Source organism: Tiliqua scincoides, chromosome 3 (genome assembly GCF_035046505.1).
Source record: "Tiliqua scincoides isolate rTilSci1 chromosome 3, rTilSci1.hap2, whole genome shotgun sequence".
NCBI classification, from domain to species: Eukaryota; Metazoa; Chordata; class Lepidosauria; order Squamata; family Scincidae; genus Tiliqua; species Tiliqua scincoides.
Genome location: NC_089823.1, coordinates 201,326,674 through 201,351,723, shown reverse-complemented (window position 1 = coordinate 201,351,723; position 25,050 = coordinate 201,326,674). Strand labels below are relative to the sequence as shown.

Here is a 25,050-nt window from a genome sequence, read left to right as displayed (position 1 = left end):
AGGACAGTGCATGGAAGTCCACTGGCCTCCCTGTGCTGACACAAGCCCTGGGCCTGGTAAGTATGCATTGGCTGAGTTTGGCCAGCGCAGGGCAGTGGCGTAGCTAAGGGGGTGCAGGGGGTAGCAGTCGCACTGGGCAACAAGCTTTAGGGAGGCAACAAGCTGAGCTTGACACTAGTGGTCAAAATTGTGAAAAAATTGGTATCTACAAATAATACCATCATGTTATATGTCATTGGAAAGGTAATTTAATGCAGAATGCAATGAAACAAACCTCATTGGAATATTTGTTTTCTGTCAAAAGTTATGGCCAATTAATCAGAAAACAAACACAACTGCCTTATAGAACAAAAAGTGGATTTCTTTAACTCAAAACCGACCTATGAGACTGATTGTTCTGAGAGCCAATGAGATGTTATTATGACACTGAGTAGAACCAATAAGGTGTTAATATGAGTCAGATTTCCATGTATCATAATACAGCTACTCCTGCTAATTGGTAAAGAGGCACTTTTTCAAGTGGGGCTTCTCTTATATTTAGCATGGAGAGAATAACTGTCCCTCTTCACCCCAGCACATTGTCTCTAACCAATAAGGGGCACACTGTTTATTTATTTACTTAATTGAATCTGATTTTATCATGGGAGGGCTACAAAATCTTCTTTGATCCCAGGTAGCATATAGATGCCTTAAGCTATGCCACTGGCTGGGGGGGAGGTGGCAGATCAAGTGGGTGGTGAACTGCTGGGGGGAGGCGGCACGTTTCCCCCAATTTGCACTTTTTAAAAGCCCAGGTGTGATGTCACTTCCGGTTGTGACATCACTTCTGGAGCATCATTTTGAGCTCTGCACTGGGCTGCACGTTCATTAGCTATGTCACTGGCACAGGGGTCTGGGGAGGGTGTGGAGAGGAGGCAGGAGGGAGGCATTTCAGGGTGGGGCAGGCATTTCTGGGGGGTGAGCAAGTAGAAATTGGGAGGCAGGGCCAGGATCCAGCAGATATGCCAGATAATGACCCCATTCCCGGGCAGCCCAGGGCAATCCTGGGGTGCTCAGATTTGTATGACTTTGTCAGGTGGCGCAGATCTGAGTAGCCCCATTAGGACTGTTGTGGCTTTTCCTGGGGTAAGGGGAAAAGTTTCCCGTTGCCACGGGTCGAGCCTCAGACAGTTCAAAACTGGATAGAGTGCGGGCCTCCCAGCCTGCCTGTTCCAGCACAAGTTAGGATTGGGCTGACAGTGGCTCACCACAGTGAACCTCAGGGAGCATACAAGACAGCAAGATACCGGCATCCTATTGCATTCCAATATAGTGTACATCTAAATCCCAGAGCTTGCTTACCGTCATCTTATTTCCTATTTCATAAATCTCCTGGCCTCTTTTCTCCTCTAGGACATATGACACCAAAATTGGTGATGTATATCCGTGGAGATTCAGAGGCATTTTTATTTTTACTTACCTCCTGTTTGCCCTCAAGTGCCCCCCCCCCCCAGAATGCAGTGCTTGTGCCTTTTTTGGGCTGGAGGTCTGGTCTAGAGGGTAGAGCCTCCGTCTACCTGAAGATAACATCCACAAGGTCGCCAGTTTGAGGCCACCGGCACCGTGCGACCTTGAAGCAGCTGACAAGCTGAAGCCGAGCTATTCCATCTGCTCTGAGCGTGGGAGGATGGAGGCCAGAATGTGAAGCCAGATCGGAACGAAACACCTTGAATGTAGTGGTTCTTGAAAGAAAGAACCTTCTTTCAAATTGTAAAAATCCCTATTTAATAAGGGATTTAAATAAAGCCTGCCTATGTAAACCGCCTTGAATAAAGTCTTGAATAAAGACCAAGAAAGGCGGTATATAAATACCTATCATTATTATCATTATTATCATTATTATCATTATTATTTTGCATGGCTCTATTGGTACTAGTGGTGGGGGATAGGATTGGTCTGTAAATGAAGTATACCAAGTTTCAAAGCAAAAATAAACAGCGCAGAGAAGAAAATACTCTAAAAGAAATATAAAAGTAATTTTCTCTCAGTATAGTCTTAATACAGCCACCTACTTTCAGCTGCTCCACTTCCTTTGGGCCTAGATTTGGGTGTAGTCACTCACACCATAAACTCAGTTATGCTGTCATAGGGTGTAACTGCATCTTGAAAGAGGTTATAAGCTTAGCTATGCTCAGAAGGCAGCATTTTTACTGCTACCACTAGCAGTTTTCTTTCAGGGCCAGCCCAAACATGAGGCTGATGAAGCAGCTGCTTTGGGGACTGCAATTCATCATTCATTTCACTGTATAGTTTGCAGTACCCTATAAAAATGTGTAAAGAAAAATATTCTTATCCATGGCAATTCCTTACTATATTCCTCAATGTTTGTAGTTTGCACAAAGATGTTTTGGTGATACTTTAACCTCTGACTCTGATATACTGTTCACTGTTTCACAAATCAAAACAGGGGTACGTGCATGTTACTCCCCCATTCTTAACCAGAGACAATTTTATGAGGCTCATTTCTGCAACTCTTAGATATAGTTGAAGTCCTTCCTGACAGTTCATTTATCTTGTAATAGACTGTTCTCCACTAATTTAAGAGCCAAGGGCAAATATTTTGTTGGTAAAGATATAATAAACATTATTTGCCTATAAAGAATAGGTCACCAACAATTCAAAATAACAAAAGAGAACATTAAAAATTAATAGCAAAAACACCACTTAGATATGGATGGAAACTTTTATATTTCAAAAATCAACATTACACCAGAATAAGATCTCATCTATGCCAGTGACAAAATTTCATCAAACAAAAAGGTATCAGTGGTTCTCACACATTTAGCACCAGGACCCACTTTTTAGAATGAGAATCTGTCAGGATCCAGTGGAAATGATGTCATGACTGGAAGTGACATGATCAAAATTTTTAACAATCCTAGGCTGCAGTCTTACCCACACTTACACAGGAGTAAGTCCCATTTACTATTATTAAAAGAATACACATATTATTATTATTAACAGTATTTGTATAGCACTTTTCAACTAAAAGTTCACAAAGTGGTTTACAGAGAAAAAAATCAAATAACTAAATGGCTCATATAACTAAATGGCTCAAATAATTAAATGGCACATAGTAGCTTGTTAAAAGTAACGATCTGTAACACTTCCCCAAATGCAGTCACATACCATGGTAGCATCAAGTCTAATATATTAAAAATAAATACTGAAATGAATGGGGACCCACCTGAAATTGGCTCATCACCCACCTAGTGGGTCCCAAACCACAGTTTGAGAAACACTGGCATAGATTATATTGAACATGACCCCTAGTTCCTTGGTTGAATCCTTCAGTTGGGTTTAATTTGATATAATGCTGTGAATTGGACTTGCGTGGACATCAAAGACAGGATTGCACACATCTTAAACTCATGTTAGCTTTGAAGCTTTGAGTCTTGAGTTCTGTTGCATCTAGACTGCTTCAAACGAAAGTGAGACAGGAAAGATGCTGCTTCTTGGAATTCCTTGGCAACCAGGTAATAGCAAATGGCATCCAAGCAGCAGTTGAGATGTGATATGCATAAAGTTACATGTATGACTTTGGTGCTGACATCACGCAGCCAGCAGCCAGCTCCGGTTGCATCCACTCCACATCTAACCAGCAAGCTGAGGTTGAAAGGCAGAAAGCATACAAAGAATGTTGCCATGTTCACTGAGATGATACGGAGTACTTTCCGGGTTAATTTCCCCCTGTGTAGGCTATCATTCTGTTTCTCCTTGAGGCATCTGATGACTTGAGTGGAACAAAATATCAAGATTGCCATTGGTATGAAGAAGAAAAAGACAGTATAAAACAGAACATGATACACTTTTGCCTCTGTGGTTTTATACATACAATACTTTTCAAATGGAATTATGGCTGCATTTGTGACTGCAAAAAGAACACACCCAAGCCAAAGAAATAAACAAGTAATGGCTGTTTTACGTGGAGACCTGAGAACTTTGGCTTTCAGGGGATGTTTGATTGCAATGTACCGGTCTAGGGCAATGAAGGTGAGTATACAGATGCTCATTGGCATGTTGATATAAGAGATGGTCACTATGACTCTGCAAAAGTCATTTTCAGACTGTTTTTGATATTGAAAATATGCTATAAATGGCAAGGTGAAGACCAAAGTGAAATCTGCCATGGCTAAGTTGATCATGTAAACCCTGGCCTCTGTCCATTTGCCCATCCTGCAGCAGAAGACCCACAAGGCAATTCCATTAAAGAGGCCCCCAAAAAGGACGACTGGACTATCAACAATTAGTCTGAAATTGATTATGTTCTCATCAATCGTGATATTGCTGCAGTCCACCATGGTGCTGTAGAGTTGCTGGAAAGAGAATTTTGAATTAAGTTGCAAAAAATGACACAAACATTATTACAATATTTGTTTCAATAGCAGTAGCTGGTTCTATTTCTCCATTAATAAACCTTTCTGCCTCCGATCAGTACAGTACCAGATTCTAATCAGTTATAATTACCAAGGAAAATACAGGGGCCACAATTCTTCCTCATCTCAGTGGCATATTTGTATGTGGAGCGACTGCAAAGAGCTTAACAGAGCCCAGTTCTCTCATCCTTACCCCCTTCAGTGTGCAAACAGTTCAAGAAATGGTGTGTGAGCATCTTCCATGTTCACATCCGCCCTCCTTTGCTGCTTGGTCAAATTACTCAAAAGCTGATGTTTCCCTCCACCCCCACAGCCCCTGTCTCTGCCTCCTGACTGAACATAATGTACCCTGCTGTTGGTTGCTGCTGCTGCTTGCGCAGATCGAAATGCACGGCTTCCAGATCACCACACAAGGTGTTTCAGGTGAGACGGAAGCAGCGCAACTTCAGAGTACTCAAGCAGCACCCCAAGCTGTATCTGGGTGACTCAAGTAATCCAAATCCATGTCGCTTTCTGAGTCGGTAGCCCCAGACTCTACTGTTTGCCCGAGTCTTTGACACGCGTAACTCAAGTTCACACAAATCCGTGAAAACTGTGTGTATTTGTGACTCTGACTCGAGTTGCTTGACTCTAGTTTCCATCCCTGGAAATAATGTTCATTTCTCAATGCAAGCTGAATGCTTTGCAAGGGTAACTCCATACAGGGCTCATTGCACAAGCCAGGATATGAGCAAGGCATGGGTGACGTGGTCAGAGCTGCCTTCTCAGCGAGGAAGAAAACGGCCTTTAAAGCTGCAGTCATTTTTCATGTCTGATGCACAATTATTTTCTTAAGTGAGAAACTTACTAGTAGTTATAATGCTATTCAGCCTTCACTGAAACAAATGTGATGGAAGAGTTTTTAACCTGTATAACTATATTTTCAACCTGCTTTTCCAACCCCAAATGGCCAACTGAAAGAGGCTTATAACAAAGAGCAATAAAGCAGTGCATATAAACATTAAAAATAAACAAAGACGATGAAGAATATTACCTGTCTTATTTGACTGTATTACTTATTCTGTATCATTAGCGACACTCCTTCGAAAGCTACATGCAGTACAGCCAACTTGTTTAGCTGCTGGAAACATTGAATAAACTTGGGGCTTGTTCCACCGGACCCTGCCTATGTTCAGTGCATGAATTCAGCAACTCAGCAGCTGCTGTGATATCTTGGAAGGAAACCCAGCTCTTCCTCTGAAGTTGATCAGTGTATGAGATATACTCCATATTGATCCAGATGCTTCACTGATAGTCTGCTCTCTTTTCCTGTTATTTACTGAGTACCGGTAAGTCATTTGTAATTTTTTTTTTCTTTTTGCTCTCCACTCCTCATTCTGTCTAAGCAAATAATATTTAAGTAAATTAAAACTAAGCTTTGCAACTGTCTTTTTAAATGAAAATTCTTGGCTTTACAAGATTGAGACATAATAATAAAAAAAGAAGATAAGAAAACACAGCTTGCAGTGATTTTGCAACAGAAAAGACCACACAACCCTGTGGTTACTAATTTTCATGCTCAACCCTTAGAACTTTGCTGAATTACATGAAGACTTATTCATACATAACGCTTAACATGGACCAGTTCAGTCCAATTGCAATGTAAATGCAAATTCCTAATTGGCCAGAATGCACATTTGCCATTTGCATTATAAACTCTTCTCTTCTGCTTCCTTTATCGCAGTCAAAATACAATGGGAGAGTTAGGAGGATCCAATGGGTGCAAACCACAAGAGAGGAGATTCCAGTTGGACATCAGGAAGAAATTCTTCATGGCAAGGGCAGTTCAGCAATGGAACAGATTGCAGAAGGAGGTGGTGGATACTCCCTCAATGAAGATCTTCAAGCACAGGCTTGACAGGCAGCTGCTGGAGATGCTATAGGTGCATCTGTGAGATAACAAGCTGCAGCTGCTGAAATTCCCTCTTCTATACATTTGTTAAAGGTCCAGGAGCCCTAAAGTTGAAAGTTTGCCCACCCCTGACCTAATCAAAGGCATGAGGAGGCAATCAGTGAGCTGATTAACTGAGACTTCCTTGACAAGGGAAGCCTCTCTTTTTTCCACATTCACAGCCCAATCCTGAGCTGTCTGGGGCGCGCAGCTTCGGTGGTGTCTCAAACGGCTGCCACCGCATCCTGCACACCTCGGACTGCCACGGGCAGTGCCTCGGGAGAAGGGGACTTTTGTCCCCTTCTCCTGGCTAAAGGAAGTAGCTCCGCAATGTAGCCCCAGCAAAAGGTCGGTGGTAAAGTAAATTGTGTTTGTGTAGGGTACCGAGCCCTACATGAATGGACAGGATCTGGTGGAGCAGAGTTCCACCAGACCCGCCTCTCTGCCTCCCAGCTCCCTCCCCCCGGCACGCCACCCACCTGCCCTCCACCTCCCAGTCATGCCTCCTCCCTACCCTCTCTCCGCCTGCCTCCCTGGAACTCCTGCTCCCCGTCCCCCTTCCCACCCTCACTTACCATGCCATGGCTCGGCGGTCCATGAAACCGCTGAGCTGCCGAGGGTGTGTGCCCAGCTGGCGCTAGTCACATTTGTGCTAGTCACGTTTGTGACAGTGCGCGCCGGCAGGAAGCTGCTGGGCCAAGCCCAGGATTGGGCTCTCAGATGGGAGTGGGCTTTTCTAATAGCTAGAGTCTATATTGAATTGCCCAGGTTTAGGGTCTTTTTGGACTTTGGCTGGGGACATTTCTGTTTCAGGTCTATTACGTCTCTGTTGTGTTTGGGGCTTATGCATCTTTCTCCTGATAGTTTCAGTTTTAGGTAGCATTTTTATTCCTTTGACAATGATCTTCATAGTTGAGGGTGAAACATCAAGAACAACTAAATCTAAGGAATTTGGTCATAAAGCCATTTGGAGGAGTTGTACATTTGGTTACAATTCTGACCACAAAAGCCTGGGTTCCTAACTTACATAACAAACTAATTTTAATTAATGTAGGTTAATTATTATATTTAAACAGGAGTTATGTTCCTATAGCATATTTCTGGTCACAAAACTTCATCAAGTTTCTAATATCAGGGGTCTCTAAACTTTCAGGCCAGAGGGCCACATCAAATATCTGGCATGGTGTGTCAAGTTGCAAAAAACACATAACTTTTAAATATAAAATTTAAATAAATACATTAGAGAGCCTCAGAAAGCCTAAGGCCTTCAGACAACCCAAAAATGTCACTTCTGGTTTTTCAGGAAGAAGGCATTCAAAGGGGAGGCACATGGACTTCCCGGCCCTCCAAACACTCTTCAGACGCAACTGAAACACATCTCTGGTCACATTGGTTGAATGGACCAGAAGCATGCAGGGGACTAGAGGCTTGCAGCAGGCTGAATAGAGACTTATCATGGGCCGCATCCGGCCCTGGGGCTGGGGTTTGGAGACCCCTGTTCTAAATAAAGACATGAAACATGAATAAAATTAAACACTGAAATAAATTTCAGCTTTCTGGGCTGAAAAAACCCATGCAGACATGGGAACAATGTGCACACTTCCCACAGAGGCAGCAATCAATTTTTTCTCCTCAACATCTTTATAACAAAACGTCTTGAAGTGAGGACTTGCTGTACTTGGAGGACATGATTGATAGCACAAAATAGATGGTGACGTCAAGATGCAGAACTTCATTTGCAAGCTTTGTGCTTGACAAAAATACAGATCAAACTGAAGGCAAAGCACAATAGGCTGTCTGCTAGGAATAAGCATTTAGTAATAATTTTCCTGGGAACAGCAAAAAAAGTAGGATGTACATTATGCATGCCTAACATATAGACAAGATATGCATATCAGGATCTGTATATTAGAGTCATTCTTAACTTTGATTTGATGTCTAGTTTCTTCAGTTCTTGTAGTCCTTCTGTTAGATTTCACCTGGAAGAATGCTCTGGATTGGCCATACTTGGGCATAGCGCACTGAAGACCTGACTATGCACCTCTTTAATTCACATTAACTTTGAAGCTGTGAGTCTTGAGTGAAGTTGGATCTAGATTGCTTCAACTGAAAACGAGGTAGGAAAGATGCTGCTTCCTGGAATTCCTTGGCAACCAGGTAATAACAAATGGCATCCAAGCAGCAGTTGAGATGTGATATGCATAAAGCTATAAATACAGCTTTGTTGACAGCATTACGCACAAAACAGTCAACACCAGCTGCATCTGCTCCATATCTAACCAGCAAACTGAGGTTGAAAGGTAGAAAGCATACAATGAATGCTCCCATGTTCACCGAGATGATACAGAGAGCTTTCCGGGTTAATTTCTCCTCCCGTAGGCTAGTATTCTGTTTTTCCTTGAGGCATCTGATGATTTGTGTGGAACAAAATATCAAGATCAGCAGTGATATGAAAAACACAAGAATATAAAACAGGAAAGATAATGAGTATTCTGTGGTTGGATAAAAGCAATACTCTTGGTCGTTATTTGAACGTATGACCTGAGCCATGAGTGGAAAAAGTACATAAAGGAGCCAAAGAAACAAAGAGATAATGATTGCCTTCTGCGGAGACCTGAGAGCTTTGGCTTTCAGTGGATGCTTGATTGCAATATACCGGTCTAGGGCTATGAGGGTGACAAGAGAGTTGCTCATTGGCATGTTGATGCAATAGATTGCGGATACGACTTTGCAAAAGTAATCCTTAGGCCATGCACTGTAATGGAAATACGTGATAAATGGTAAGGTGAAAACGATAGTGAAGTCTGCCATGGCTAAGTTGACCATGTAAATTCTGGTCTCCGTCCATTTGCGCATCCTACAGCAGAAGACCCACAAAGCAATCACATTAAACAGGCCTCCAAATAAGGTTACAGGAAAAGTAACTATTATTTCAAAAATGTTTGTGTTTGCATCGATCTTGATCTTCTGGCTGCAGTTCACCCCAGTGCTGTAAAAATGCTGGAAAGAGAATTATGAATTCACTAGCAAAAATGAACAACATAGATGGGTAATTAATATTTGTAATATTAATATTAATATTTGTACAAATATTAATATTCGTAATATTTGTTTCAGTTGCAGAAGAGAAGGATTGCAAGGGGAAATGGGAGGCACGCACAGATACTCAGTTCCAGGTAAGAGCATGTTCTGCTGCTTTAGTGTGTAACTAATAGGTGGAGGGCCAGATGTGGGAACAGCACTCTTTTAAACCTCATGGAAATCCTATGTCCATTTGTTAAGGATAAAAAAGTCATAATTAGATATTTTTCTATTTCTAGTGCAAAATGTAAATCGATGATATGGCTGCATTGCTTCACAGCTTTCCTGTGTTCCTTTCCTTTCACTTTAAAGTTTTCCTAGAGACCACTAACAGCCCAATACTGAGCTGCCCAGAGTGTGGGGCTGCCACGGTGCCGTAAATGGCTGCTACGGTATCCAACGTGCAATGGAACAGCTGCTGTTGGCTCCGCAGGAGAAGGGGATATTCATCCCTCCGGATAAGGAAAGTAACCCAGCAATGAGGCTACTTGAGCTTACAAAGAGCTTATGGCATGTTTGCGACAATGCGCGCCAGTGGTGAGCTGGTGTGCACTGCATAGGATTGGGCCCTAAGTTCCCATTATATAGGCCCACATTGCTGTGCTGAGTAAATATATCTGTTTATTTCATTTATTTTAAAACTGATGGTGCTTTTTATTCCATTTTTACTTTTATGGCTGTCATTAACTCTGTCATGCTAGTTAACACTAGCTGCATGTTACCCAAGTCATTTTATGCTATATTTTTTGGTCTGTGTCTGTGTCTTATACTTACTTTTGCTGTATGGGGCTGTTAATTTCCCAGTGTCCTTAAAGCAGCTATTTCACGCTGATTGGTTTGTACTATTATTTGTCTGTTTGTAAAATATTTAGGCTGCTTTCTGTCTCAAAGTAATGTTTAACATACAGTGTTGGGAGTTTGAGTCTGTGATGTGGACTCAAGTCACGAAAATGCATGATTTTTGGTGACTTGACGACTTGTGAGTCACGTGTAGAAGACTCAGAAAAAGACTCGAGTCTACCTGTGTCTTCCAACACCCCACGCATGTTGACTCGAGTCTACCTGTGTCTGGGGATGCCTGCTTACTGTTTTTGCCATGTGCCATAATTCTGACCGGCAAGCAGCAGGGAGTTTCAGGTGCAAGGTAGGAAAGGATTAATGTGAGCAGGAATGGGGGGTGGGACTGGGCTCTCTTTTCCATCTCTTATAGGAAGGAATGGATGATCATTGGACAAAGCATGGGCTTTCTCATATTTCCATTGACTGAGGGAGGGCAGGAGGAGGAGCCAAGGGGGTTCTTGCCTTACGATTGGCTTGAAAAGCCCAGGGAGAGACAGTGATCATAGGCAGAGTCTTGCTACAAGAGGCTTGCTGGTGGATACATGCCTGTGCAAACAGAAAGCCTAAGATATGCAAGGTCCAAGCTGTTTAGGGCAGTGGTTCCCAACACTTTTAGTACCTGGACCCCCTTTTTAGGTATTACAACCTGTCAGGATCCCCCTAAGATTTAGGACCAGAAATGATGTCATTAAGCAGGATGTGAAGTAATTGTTTTAATAAATTACTGTTGGTGTCCCGGCAGGGCACCAGACTTACTGGGGGCTTCTGGAGTGGTGAGGTCTCCTCTCCCTGCCAGTGCCCTGGGCAGCAACCCAGTGAGACTCCCAATGCTTAAGCCAGGGATTGTCATGACTGGCTGGGGAAGACTGGAAGCAGCAGCCGCCAGCCAAGCGGCATGGCCGGCCACAAGGAAAGAGACATGGCGGCTGCGCAGCTGGCCCAGGAGAGCAGCCACTGGGAGTCTGGTGCAGCAGCACCATAGGACCTTCTGAGCCAGCTGCTGTTCTCAATTCCCCCCCCCCTTCTGTGCTGGCTTTGAGGCTTGCTGTGCAGGAACACCCAGCCAGATGTCTCCACCAAGTGGTCAGACTCAGGGGCCAAGGACAGCGAGGCGGAAGCAGGCAGGGGACAGGAAGTAGCCTGGGTGACAGATGTGCCAGAGAGCAAAAGAGATAAGGATCCACAGGAGGGCCTTATGTGCACTGACAGTGGGGAAGGGCAGGCTCAGAAGAGCCAGGTTCCCACAATACAAACCCTGGAATGTCCTGTGATGAAGCTGAGTGGTGGTGAGGCGGCTGGCTGGTGAGGAAGCCAGCCTGCCTGTGAACCTCAGTTGCAGAGGGGTGCTGGAACTCCCTCCCCTGAGCCTGATCTGAGGCATTTCTTGTCCATGGCAATGTGCAGAGTGGCCGCATTTTGGCTTCTCTATGTCATTGCTGATCCAGGTGGTACAGCCAAATTTAAGATAGTCTTCTGAATATTTTTTTTCCCCTCCATGGTACATATTTATGAAAATATAAATAAAAATCAAATATTTTTGAGAAAAAATTTTCTTCTTGAATTTTTTTATCATTTATTCACGTTCCATAAAACTGGAGGAGGGAGTGTGGAGGAAGAGGAATGACTGAAAAGCTGTGGAGGCCAGTATTATTATGTCTCCATACTGCAGCTGGGGAATGGAGGCTCAGAGGGAACAGCTTTGCCACTCAGTCTCACAGCCTGAGGAAGAGGAGAGACTGAAAAACACTCTACTGCATGCACACATATGTCTAGATGAGCCCAAGCCAAGGGAGTTTCCCCTGAAGCCAGAATCTAGTGTTTTCGCCCCATGTCTCATGCATGGCACAATCCGGAACATTTCACTTCCTTTGCCCTGCATTTTTGGGGGTGGGTGGGGCTGTTTTCCTCCACCTATCCCAGTTGCAAAGGGGCTCCAACAGGCACTGGAGATACTATTTCGTTCCCTCTGGCTTCGAGGAGGATGCACACCCGATCCCTTCTTCTTCCCAGCACACTGAGACTCATGTGGGCATGCACAGCCCATTGATGTCTTCGCATGCTGGGCCATATGAGAAGATGTGATTGCCCACTTGGCAAGGCCCTGGTATCTGCTGCCCAGACCCCGAACCAGGCCTTAGGAAGGACAGCCCTCAACAGTGGGGCAAATTGGGAAATGCAGTAGCCATAGCAAGTGGGGCGGCTCAAGTAGTCTTTTCATGGGCCATTGTGGCGACCAGGGCTGTGCTTGTGCTGCATTGTGCTGCTGCACTGCAAGGGGTCAGGGCAGTCACTCCCAGCCATGTCCCAACCAGAAAAAAATATGTGTGGGGAACAGGAGGGGCAAAGTACTGTGCTTCTCTCATATGGAGAGGCCATAGTAAAGAAAACATACTCACCACTAATGAACACTCAAAGAATAATTGCTAAAGCATAAGTTCTCTCTCTTCATTCTATCTCTCTCTCCCACCTCATGTCCTCCTTACCTCACATTCCCACCCAGCAATACAGGCTCTGCTTTTTGAAGATGGCAGCCTGCTTAAAGATACGTTTTCAAGATGCCCCACCCAGATTTTCAACCTTTCCAAGTTGGTGGCACCCAGCTGTCCACAACACCCTGAAAATCGGCTCAGCCTCCTTGGGGTTGCAATCCACAGGTTGGGAACCACTGGTCTAGGGTTTATAAAGTAACTACCAGCACCTTGAGTTGCAAGTGCAAATGGAACAAGATGGGAATAATATATTCTATGCTAGAGTTCACCAACACAAGCCTGGCTCCTGCAGTTGCACTAGTTGTAGTCTCTAAATGTTTTTCAAGTGCAGCCATGTAGGGTTCATTGTGAAAACCAAGATACAAGCAAGACTAGAGTGTTGGTGGCCAGATTTGCTTTCTCCAGGTAAGACTGAAACTGGTTGTGAAGGGGCAGTTATGAACAAGCACTGTTCCTATCTGATGCAAAATCAGGGACTTAAGTGAGAAACTGAGGGTGCAATCCTAATCAACTTTCCAGCACTGGCATAGCTGTGCCAGTGGGGCATGTGCTGCATCCTGCAATGGGGAAGGTAGTCATGGAGGCCTCCTCAAGGTAGGGCAGTGTTTGTTCCCTTACCTCAGAGTTGCATTGCCCTTATGTCAGTGCTGGAAAATTGGTTAGGATTGCAGGCTCAGTCATAATGCTACTCAGCCTCCATGGAAGCAAGACATGAAAGAAGAACAAATGAATACCTGTATTGTTTGATTGTCGTCATCACTCATGTTCTTCAGCAATCCTACTTCGAAAGTGACACTCAATGCAGCGGACTTGATTATCCCCAGGAAACATTAAAAAAACTCACAACTTCTTCCACATTTCAGTACATGAATTGACAATTCTGCCCACAGCTGCTGTGCTAGCTCATAAGAAAGCTCAGCTGTTCCTGTTTTCACCAGAAGCTTCTCACTTATGCATACGATGCCAGATATTTCCCCAATATCTCATCCTCTCATCTGCAGAATTCTTTGAATTGAATGCAGTTCTTGAAAGGAGTCTCAGCAATGATGGCAAGAGAAAAATAATGCAGGGGCACAGAGTGCATTGTGGGAGCAAGTTTCAAGCTTGTAGGCAGGAAACCAACACAGGAAGGTTTTTTGTGGAGGTGGAGTGATGAGGAAACTTCACAAGCGGAACTTTTGTCTGCTGCACAGCTGATAAAAGGGGAACTTCTCTTTATTGTCATTGATGGATGATAATGAAGCAAATCATTCTTAAGTGTGTGAAAAGAGTGTCTTTCCTTCAAGCAACCACAAGACTCCAGCAACTGGTGGTGGGGGTGAGCTAGCTGTCTGGAAGCTCCTTGCCCTACTTGTGCCCCTCGCATCGCCTGCGTGCTTTAAGATCCCAGCTTTGTCTGGATGACTTATATGCTGTTTTAGAACTCATTGTTCACTCATCCACTGACAATTCCATATTTTCTCCACCAACCACTTGCATTGTATTCCTACTGTAGCAGGGATGGGCAAACATTCAACTTTAGGGATCCCGGACCTTTAACAATTGCATAGAAGAGGGAATTTCAGCAGGTGCAGCTTGTCATCTCACAGATGGCAAGCTGTACCTGCTGAAATTCTCTCTCTTACGCAATTCTCTCTTAACAATTATGTTCCATGGAACGAATCTTTGTGAAAATTGATAATGTGTGAAAAGAATCATTCTGAGGGAAGTGGTGGGTTCTCCCCTGCTGGGGATCTTCAAGTAGAGGCCATGACAGGCACCTTTTGGAGATGCTCTACAGTAGCTTTCCCTGCTTCAAACAGGAGGTTGTCTAGATGGCCTTGAAGGTCCCCTTCAACTTTATCAGTCTGAAATAGATGCATATTACAATAGACTAGTGTTCTCTGCAGATGAGGTTTTTCATAAAGATGTTATTGCAGTCAAGATATTGACAACAGAGCTGCAGGATGAAAGCAATATTTAAACTTTTTTGACATAAGTGTTCAGATCATTCAGCTCTCCATGGAAAAATAAAAACCCATAATGTCCTTTTAAAAGCTGCAGTTTATCAGAATGCGCTTTTTGCATTAATTACAGTAAGGCTCCTTTAAAAGAAGCTTTTTAATGATAACAACAAGCATTTATAACAGAGTAAACAACACAAAGGCTACAATCTTATCCACACTTACTCTAGGAGTAAGCCCTATTGGCTACCATTGTTAAAGGCATATATATAGTTGCCTGTGACAAGTACAGTTCTGTAACATTTCCCCAAATGCAGTCACATACCATGGTGGCATCAAATCTAATATATTAAAAACAAATTACACACTGAAATGATTGGGTACCATCTGAAATTGGCTCATGACCCACCTTGTGGGTCGCTACCCACAGTTTGAGAAACACTGCTCTAAACCCGCAGTCTCCAAATTGGAGACCGCTGTGTCCCAAAAAAGCCCTCCCTGTCCCAAGTGGAGCTTACTGTTCTGCCATCGCACCACGTTTCTTTGAAGCAGAACTTGTTACACTCTGAGCGGTCGTGTCTACCCAGACATCTTGTTACACAGCCTCCTGAGATGCTGGGCAACAGAAGTGACTGCCCAGAGTGTCCCTGCAACATATTCTGCTTCAAAATGCGGTGCAATTACGGAATGGTAAGCTCTGCTCAAGGGGCGGGGGGCTTTCTCCAAACAACAGATCGAGCCTGCAGGCTGGGGTTTGGAGGGCCCTGCAAGACAGTTCCTTTGTTGTTTTTACTCAGGCAGCTTACTCAACGCTGCTCTTGTTTCAGGCTCTCAGCCCTCCTCTCAAATGGTTGCACAGAATTCCTTAAAAGCCCCTGATTATTCCCTCCCCCCACTTTCCAGGGAAATCTCTATTAGGGATGAATTCAGTAGTCATTAACATCCCATTCATAGTCACCACAATTAACATCCTTCTCCTCCTTTCATCCCCAAGAACACTGTAGCCTTGTAGGTGGGGGTTGGGGGTGGGAGAGACACTTGCCACTGATTCCTTCCTTGGCCTTTTCTCTGGTCCAAGCAGCTAATGGCGACTGGTTATGCTCTAAATGGAGGCTCACATCAAGCCTTGCCACTCTGGTTGTGCTGCTGGCTTCCATTTTTCTGATGCTACCCTCCCTCATTCTCTGCTCTCATGGGGCTGGGTGGATTTGGTCTAGAGGGTAGAGCCTCCATTTGCCTGAAGATTAACATCCACAAGGTCACCAGTTCGAGGCCACCGGCACCGTGCGACCTTGAAGCAGCTGGCAAGCTGCAGCTGAGCTGTTCCATCTGCTCTGAGCGTGGGAGGATGGAGGCCAGAATGTGAAACCAGATCAGAGTGTAACACCTTGAATGTAGTGGTTCTTGAAAGAAAGAACCTTCTTTCAATTTGTAAAAATCCCTGCATGGATTTAATAAGCCTGCCTATGTAAACCGCCTTGAATAAAGTCTTGAATAAAGACCAAGAAAGGCGGTATATAAATACTGTATATTATATTATTATTATATTTGGCAGCCACTTTTTGAAGGCTTGGCTCAGGCTTCCTCCTTCCAAAAGTTCCTTCCACACAGGGTAAGGAGAAAGATAAACCCACACCGCCCAGCAGGCTTCAGCACACAGCTCCAATTGCAAGGTGCGGCTTACTCACAGCTTTAAAGGTGGCAGATAAATAGCTTCTGAGGGATGGATCCAGCCTGTGGGCTGAATGTTTGACACTCCTGGTCTAAATCATGAAAAACATACTAATCTGGGTAATATGGCAACCCAAATGGTAGACACGACTTGATCCTTTGAATCAGCTGACAGTATACAGCAAGTCCTCAAAGTTGTCGAAAGCTTCTTAGAAACTGCAACTTAAGCGGAGTGACTTATAACAAAACTAATTTTACAGTAGGCTAATTGCTATATTTAAATAAGAGTTATGTTCCTACAGCATATTTCTGGGCATGAAAACATCACTAAACTTCTAAATAAAGACCTAAAACCCTGAAATAAATGTGAGCTTTCTGGGTTGGAAAAAAAACAAAACCCATGCGGACATGGGGAGAACGTGCAAACTCCTCACAGAGGCAAGAATCGATTTTTTTCTCTATACAACTTTATAACAAAACAACTTTAAATGAAATGACTTTAAGTGAGGACTTGCAGTACTCAGAGGACATGACTGAAAATGAAATATAGGTGGCGACCTCAAGATGCAGAGCTTCATTGGAAGTCTAGTGCTTGACAAAATAGTGATCATGCAGGAATAATAGGCTGGCCACTAGGAATCTTCAGTTAAGAATTTTCTTGGGACTTTACATAATTTACATCATACATGTAAATTACGTGCACCAATCACATAGGTAAGATACACACATCAGGATCTGTATATTGTAGCAGAGTCATTTTAAACTTGTATTTGATGCCTGGTTTCTTCATTACCTATAGTTGTTTTGTTGGGTTTCACCTGGAGATAGGAAGAATGCTCTGAATTGGCCTTGCTTGAGCATAGTCCTCTCTGAACATTTTTAACTTTAAAGCTGAGAATCTTGAGTTGAGTTGGACCTATACTGCACTGAATGAAAGCAAGGCAAGAAAGATGCTGCTTCCTGGAATTCCTTGGCAACCAAGTAATAGCAAATGGCATCCAAACAGCAGTTTAAATGTGATATTAATGCAGATATGACAATGGCTTTGTTGAGGGCATCAAGCACCCTGCAGTTAGCCTCAGCAGCATCTGCTCCATATCTAACCAGCAAGATGAGGTTGAAAGTTAGAGAGCATACAATGAATGTTCCCATGTTCACCGAGATGACACGGAGTGCTTTGCGGGTTAATTTCTCCTCCCATAGGCTAGCATTCTGTTTCTCCTTGAGGCATCTGATGATTTGTATGGAACAAAATATCAAGATCAGAAGTGGTATGAAAAAGAAAGAGAAAGTATAAAAGTGAATAGAAGGTGGGTATCCTTTAGATTGATAAAAGCAGTACTTTTGGGACTGTGGAAACGTGGTCACAATTATGACTGCAGAAGGAACACAACAGAGCCAAAGAAACAAACAGGCAGTGGCTGCCTTCCGTGGAGACCGGAGAGCTTTGGCTTTCAGCGGATGCTTGATCGCAATGTACCGGTCTAGTGCTATGAGGGTGATGAGAGAATTGCTCATTGGCATGTTGATGCAATGGATTATAAACACGACTTTGCAAAAGTAATCTTCGGGCCACTCGTGGTGATGGAAATACGTTATAAATGGTAAGGTGAAAACGATAGTGAAGTCTGCCATGGCTAAGTTGATCATGTAAATTCTGGCCTCCGTCCATTTGCGCATCTTGCAGCAGAAGACCCACAAAGCTGTTGCATTAAACAGGCCTCCAAATAAGGTGACAGGAATAGTAACTATTATTTCTAAAATGTTTATGTTTGGATCAATCTTGGTACTGTTGCTGCAGTCCACCATGGTGCTATAAAGGGCTGGAAAGAGAATTTTGAATTTAGTAGCAAGAATGGACACGTGGATGGATAACTTAAACATTGGTTTCAGCTGCAGAAAAGAAGGGTTGCATGGGGATTTGAGGCAGAAGAGGATCTCCGGTTCCCCGTAATGACATGTTCTGCTGCTTTATAGCCCAATCTTAAACTTCCCAGCACTGTAGGCTACACTGGCCCCCAAATGGCCACCACTGTATCTTATGGGGCCAAGGAAGCTGCCAGAGGTCTCCTTGGTGGAAGGAGACATTTGTCCTCTTATCTTGAGTAAGGCCCCAGCCCCCATAATGGGCGACTCAAGTCTGCACCAGCTAAGGGCCCAATTCTATCCAATTTTCTAATGCCACTGCAGCCATGCCAGTAGGGCATGCACTGCATCCTATGGTGGTGAGGTAGTCACAGAGGCACTTTTAAGGTATGGGAACATTTGTTCCCTTAACTTGGGGTTGCATTGCAGTTGCACCGGTGCTGGAAAATTGAATAGGATTGGGCCCTAAATCACTGGTGTAGACTTTTGAAGCCCTGTGTTGGGCTTCTGAGCCAGACATGGAGCACAGAAAGCGGTGGAGGCCTGGTTCCACTTCCTGCATATGTATATACATATGTAGATGTACATATGTACACGTATGCATATGTATACATATGTACATATGAATACCTAGTCATACATACGTATATGCAAATATATATTTTCATTTCTTTTAAAACTGATGTAGGTTTTTATTACACCAGTATAGCTGTAATCCTAACCACACATTCCTGAGAGTAAGCCCCATTGAACAAAATAGGACTTACTTCTGAGTAGACCTGGTTAGGACTGTGCCCTTATTTTATTTTTCCTTTTATTGCTGCCATTAGCTCTGTTGTACACAAGCTACATGTCACTCCTGCCATTTTATGGTGTCATATTTTTTTATTTTTTTTTGGGGGGGGGGAGGTAGTTGTATGAAGCCACAGGCAAGACTGGGGTTGTGGCATAGAGGTGGGGTGTGTGTCCCATTTCCCCCACTTTTCTTCACTGAAAATTATGTCCCTGAAACAGCTATTTCACTCTGATGGGCTTGTACAGTTATATGTCTGTTAAATATTTAGGCTGCTTTCTGTCCCAAAGCAGTAAAACCAAAGGCAATCAATAAAACACCATAACAGGAATTAAAAAATGCAAGAGTGAAATCAGAGCGAGGCAAGAGGAGCTGAAAAACTCTATCCCCAAACACCCAAAAGAAGAGACATGTTTTGATCAGATGCTGGAAAATCAGGAGGAATGAAATGGTACGGGTCTCTGAAGAAAGGTTGTTATGGAACTTGAGGGCTACTACTGAGAAATCCCTGTCCTTCTGCTTCCAGTGAAATCCATGCACCTCTATCAAGGTCCCTCTTTACCAAACCTCTGTCAAACCTCCATCAGAACAGAGCCTTGCCATAAAATCTAAACTGGTGGATATATTTCTGTGCAAACAGAAAGCCCTTAAGGTATGCAGGGCCCAAGCTGTTTAGGGTTTACAAAGTAACAACTGGGACCTTGGAAGTCACTACAAATGGAACAAGATGGGAAATAATATGTTCCAAGCTAGAGTTTACCAACCCAAGCCTGGCTGCTGCATTTACACAAGTTGTAGTTTCTAAATGCTTTTTATGTGCAGCCCATGTAGAATTCATTGCAAAAGCCAGGATACAAGCAAGACATGGGCGATGGTGACCAAATTGGCTTTTTCCAGGTAAGAAGGAAGTGGGTTGTGAAGGGGCAGTTTCCAGGTGCTGTTCCTATCTGATGCTGAATCAGTGTCTTAAGTGAGAAACTGAGTCATAATGCTCCTCAGCCTCTACTGAAGCAAAACATGAAAAAAGAGCAAATGCTTACCTGTGTTTGATTGCAGTCACTCAGGATCTTCAGCAATCCTACTTAGAAAGCAACATTCAGTGCAGCTGACCTGATTATCCACAGGACACATTTAAGGAACTCATTTCTTCCACATTTCAGTACATGAATTTGACAGTTCTGCACACAACCTCTGTGGTAGCTCAGAAGGAAACGCAGCTGTTCCTTTTATCACGAAAAGCTTCTCATCAGGCCTGAGGAGAGCCGGGTGGTGGTGGTGGTGGTGGTGGTGGAGGCAGGGACAGAATCCCTGGGACCTGGGACACCAGGGGGCGCAGGCTGTGACAAAACAAACTATACAGTACAAAACAAATTACAAAATAAATTTGGGTACCCCAATCTCTGCCTCTCTAAGACTGCATTTCCACAGTTTTCATCCATGTTCAATGCACTTCTATTATCTCAATGCATTCTGAAGACTGGTTTTTGTAAAGAATTGCTCTAAGAGCTCTCAGATTCCTTAACAAACTACAGTTACCCCATAATGCATTGGGGAAATAGAAGTGCACTGAAAGTGAATTAACACTGTGGTGGAAATGCAGCCCAGATCTTCTTCATAAGCACCAACATGTATTAGTACAATTCCGATATAAGAAAGTGACACTTACACCTATAGATCAGAAATACTACACCCCAGTAGTAGGTCACCCAGTTCCGTTCACCAAATTCCCAGGGCCCAATAGTCCGCTCCACCCCTTGTTCAAACTTACTGTGTGTTTGGAACACATGGCCTTGGATCAAGAGCGCATGTATTTTGGCACTGTTTGAAGGTAAAATTAACAGTATGGAGTACGATTATAAGCCTGGAGCACAGAAACGAAAGAAAAATAAAAAAACAGCCAGGCAAGTTTATTTCATTTGGGTTTTGGTTAAAAATCATCACATAGTAATGAGGGAGATAGTGAAAGCCAGTCCTTGAACTGCATTATTAGGAGAAGAAAAAGCAAATGAGAAGGACTTTGCTGGGGTAGAAGAAAAGAAATGCAGCAGCACTACTCAAAGTAAGGAAATTATTCCATTCAGATAAATGTTTTCATTTAGTTTCAATCTTGCTCATGCTAAGGTAAAACTGCAAATTAAAAAGTTGAATGAAAAATGTAGTAACATCTGGTTTGTAGGGAAAGGGTGGCAATCAGACATCTGCCCTGGTCACAATGCCAGCTCTTAGCTGCCCTGCTTCTAACATATGTACATCATGCCAGATACTTCCCCAGTACCTCATCATCTACAGCAGTGGTTCTCAAACTGTGGGTTCTGGACCCACCAGTAAGTCATGACCTACTTTTTGGTGGTTCATGAAACCAACAGGGCAGATTATGCTATGTTTATCAAGCATTGGACACATTGCTGCTGGAGGGGGAGCTCTGTTGCCCCATCACCATTATAGTCACACCTCTTGGCACTTATAATTCAGGCAGAAGCCTCTAGGGCAGGGAATAGGAGAGGGGGGTAAAGGGGGTAATTTGTACCCGGGCCCAGGGTCAGGAAGGGAGCCCAGGAGCCAAAGGAGGGGGCCCAGAAATTTCCTGGGATCTTACATTCTCCAATTTCACTACCCACATAGGATGCTGGGGTCAATACCGTGGGCACATGGCCACGACTACTGCCATACACACCAGGCCCAGGATTGCATACATTCCTTAACAGTGTCACATCTGGGAGGAAACTGACCAGATACAGTAGCTCTTTGGTTTGTGGATTTGCTAATCATGAAGGAGTGTATTGGAGCTCAGCAACACAGCTGCAGGACTGTAGCTACTGCAGAAGTTAGTTTTGGTGTACACTGGACACTTTCCATTCTAGTAGGAGCATAAATACAATGGTACTAACCTCCTGCAATGATTTTCTATATTTGAACGATTTTAGAGAGACGTAGGAGTATGTTTGGTTTTCTGTATTACTATATCTATCTGCCAACACTAGGTGGGCAGGTAGACCTGAGCTCTGCATTGGGAAGACTAGTAGACCTGAACTCCAAAAGCTAGTCGAGCTGGTGCCACTTTCCCCCTGCCTGTTTTGCCCCCATTGCCACCCCCCCTTTTGTTTCACCCCTCCCTCTTTGGGAAGGGGCCCAAAAGAAACTCTGTACCCCCTGATAAAATTCCTCTCAGAGGCCCTGCTCTAGGGCCTCTAAAAAGTTTGAGAACCACTGATCTACAGAATTCTTCCAATCAAAAGCAACCACACAAGTCCAGCAATTGGCGGTGGGGGTGAGCTAGCTGTCTGGAAGCTACTTGCCCTACGTGTGCCCCTGCATCACCCTGTGTTCCTCTGCTGAGCCTTAAGATTCCAGCCTTGTCTGGATGACTTGTAAGCAGTTTTAGAACTCATTTTTCATTCATCTGACTTTCCACCACCAATCACTTGCACTGTATTCCTACACAGGGTCTGCCTGATTGAGCCTTCTGTGTGCTTATGGTAGGCGCACTTGGCTTGCAAATACAGTATACATTGCTCAAAATACCTATTGATTACTGTTGTAACTTTTTGTTATCTATTAGTTTTAGGGCACAATCCTAACGTGTTGGAATAGGCAGGCCAAGTTGCCTGCACTGTAACCAGTGCAGGGTTCGTGCTGGCTGGAGAGCAACTTGGGGTAAGGGAATATTTTTCCCCTTACCCTGTGTTGCACCCCCAGTCACCCCTATGGGGCTACTCAGATCTTCACCCACTATTTCGTGGGCATAAATCCAAATGGCCCGTTTAATGCAGTTCAGGCCAGGGATGGTGGTTGGGAGTCAACCTGTGCTGCAGCGGCCAATCCCACCCTCCTTCCGGATCCAATCCTCATCTCTGTCCACCCTCCCCCTCCCCAAAACACCATCCTCCCTGCCTCCTTTCCAACTTCCATGGAAGGTTCAATGTCGAATGTAAGCCTAGGCTGAGGCAGGAATTGGTCTTGTTGAGTACTTGTTGGTCTTGTTGAGTACTGGCTGAGGGCCCACACCCACCTAAGAACCTAAGCAGCTCCTGAACTCCCCAGTACAGTACTGTTGCATTTGACTTCTTCATCTACATGTGAGTTCCCCTTCCCCCCTAAAGTCTGTTGCATCATTATGTGGCTCTAGGAGATATGCAGAACGTGGTCTGAAGGTAACATTTCTGAAGCTGACCAGATCTCACTTTTGTTTTGCTCCTGGATGGAGACTGCCTGAGAATGCTACACAGCAGCTGCGTTGAGTTCCATGGAGGAAAGGAAGGATACAATTATAGTGAAAATAAATACATTTCCCACCCCTCCAAAAGCTTTTTAAAAAGTGTAGTTAGTATATAATTAGTAAACCAGATGTTAATATCATTGATTTTTGCCAATATATGGATTTAAACAGTCAAAACAGAACCTTTGCAATAAGTATTAAACTATTACTGCAGTTATATTCATGAGTCCCTTCACTGGGCCCTGCAACCCCTATGCTGGAGGCAGCTGAAGCGAAACACCAGGACTGAAAGAGAAAAAAGTCTTCTCCAGTGCTGCAAGGGAGGGGTAAGAAAGTGTCTAGCATTTTCAGTCAACCTTAAGGAAGAGAAACTATGTTTTGTCATCACTTCTGTTAAAAAGCGGGGGGGGGGGGGGAACCCCCAAAGCAGCCACAATCAGCCTTTGTCATGCAAGGCTGTGTGGTTTGACATCACACATCTGACCACTGGAGGCCTTGGGATAGGCATTTCACATCACTGGGGCCAAAAGAGGCCTGTGCAATTGATTAAAAAAACGATAATAATCGTAGTGCTTTCCTGTGACTTGACTGCTTTGCACACTATATTCAAGTAAGTTTCTTTGTTTATTTATTGTATTTCTATCTTGCCATTTCCCCTGAAGGTTCCCAAGTTCAGATTCCCTGATGATGATGAAACATATTAGAACCCTATACTTACCAGCCGTCGTCAGTAGGGATGCTTAGGGCCCAATCCTTTCCAACTTTCCAGCACCAGTGCAACCACAATGCAGCCCTAAGGAGACCTCTGTGACTACCTCTTCACCACAGGATGCAGCGCACGCCCCATTTGCCAAGCTGCACTGGAGCTGGGAAATTGGATAGGATTGGGCCCTTAGCTGGCACTGACTGTCGTAAATTGGTCAGTGCCAGTTGTAGAAGGTGCTCCAACAGGTGCTTTACTCAGCATGCGTCTTGCAGCGCAGGCAGGAAAGCTTGTGCCTTCCCACCCTTGTTGTCACTTCTCCTGCTCCTTTTCAGAGCAGGGAAGTCAGCAGGAGAGGTGGGAAGGGGATTGACTGAGGGCGGAAAAGTGGCAAGGAGGGAGATGAAATTGGGTTGGGAGGGGACAGGGCGGGGCAGATCAGGTCCTAAAAGGGGGTGGATTCAGTGGTAACAGTGACCGCTGAACTTGAACCTCCTGAACCTGATCCTGCGTGGATGTTCACACGGACCTGCTTCAGTTATTTAGCTAGTGCAGATCTGAGTAGACCCTCCCCCACACAATGGAATCTTACCCCCAGATAAATGGAACAATTGTTCCCTTACCCAGAGGAGACTTCCTCAACTGCCTCCACCACCACAGGATGCAACACTACTGCATCAGTGGGGGGGATGGAGAAGATGGGGCTGTAAATTACATAAGTCAGTGATTCTCACACTTTTAGCACCGGGACCCACTTTTTAGAATCAGACTCTGTCAGGACCTACTGGAAGTGACATCTCAAGCAGGGAAATTTTTAACAATCCTAGGCTGCAATCCTACCCACACTTACTCAGGAGCAAGTCCCATTGATTATCATTGTTAAAAGCATATACATAGTAGCCTGTTCAAAGTACAGATCGGTAACATTTCCCCAGATGCAGTCACATACCATGGCAGGATCAAGTCTAATAAAAATAAATAAAATAAAAAATAAAAATGTTTAAAATAAAATATTAAAATGAGTGGGGACCCACCTGAAATTGGCTTGCGACCGACACGGTGGGTCCTGACCCACTGTTTGAGAAACACTAACATAAGTAGTT

General features: G+C 44.0%; 3 protein-coding genes across 3 annotated transcripts; all 3 read right to left on the bottom strand.

Moving 5' to 3' along the window:
- Positions 1–2,746: 2,746 nt before the first annotated feature.
- On the bottom strand, positions 2,747–4,340 carry LOC136645816 (G-protein coupled receptor 35-like). The gene has a single exon (XM_066622227.1). The coding sequence runs from the start codon at positions 4,338–4,340 to the stop codon at positions 3,414–3,416; it is 927 nt and encodes a 308-aa protein (XP_066478324.1). The 3' UTR covers positions 2,747–3,413.
- Positions 4,341–7,704: 3,364 nt separating this feature from the next.
- On the bottom strand, positions 7,705–13,569 carry LOC136645913 (G-protein coupled receptor 35-like). The gene is made up of 2 exons (XM_066622366.1): positions 13,490–13,569; positions 7,705–9,345 (listed from the first exon to the last, which is right to left on the bottom strand). The coding sequence occupies exons 1-2, from the start codon at positions 13,517–13,519 to the stop codon at positions 8,401–8,403; spliced, it is 975 nt and encodes a 324-aa protein (XP_066478463.1). The 5' UTR covers positions 13,520–13,569; the 3' UTR covers positions 7,705–8,400.
- Positions 13,570–17,254: 3,685 nt separating this feature from the next.
- LOC136643720 (G-protein coupled receptor 35-like) lies at positions 17,255–18,178 on the bottom strand. Its single transcript, XM_066618987.1, has one exon. It carries the CDS (start codon positions 18,176–18,178, stop codon positions 17,255–17,257), a length of 924 nt encoding a protein of 307 aa, XP_066475084.1.
- Positions 18,179–25,050: the final 6,872 nt, after the last annotated feature.

Bases quoted from the DNA above. Each gene is read 5' to 3' on its own strand.
- LOC136645816 (XM_066622227.1), bottom strand. From the start codon at position 4,340: ATGGTGGACTGCAGCAATATCACGATTGATGAGAACATAATCAATTTC.
- LOC136645913 (XM_066622366.1), bottom strand. From the start codon at position 13,519: ATGAGTGATGACGACAATCAAACAATACAG. The intron at 9,346-13,489 runs GTATTCATTTGT...TTCTCTTTCCAG, and splicing joins ACGACAATCAAACAATACAG to CATTTTTACAGCACTGGGGT.
- LOC136643720 (XM_066618987.1), bottom strand. From the start codon at position 18,178: ATGGTGGACTGCAGCAACAGTACCAAGATTGATCCAAACATAAACATT.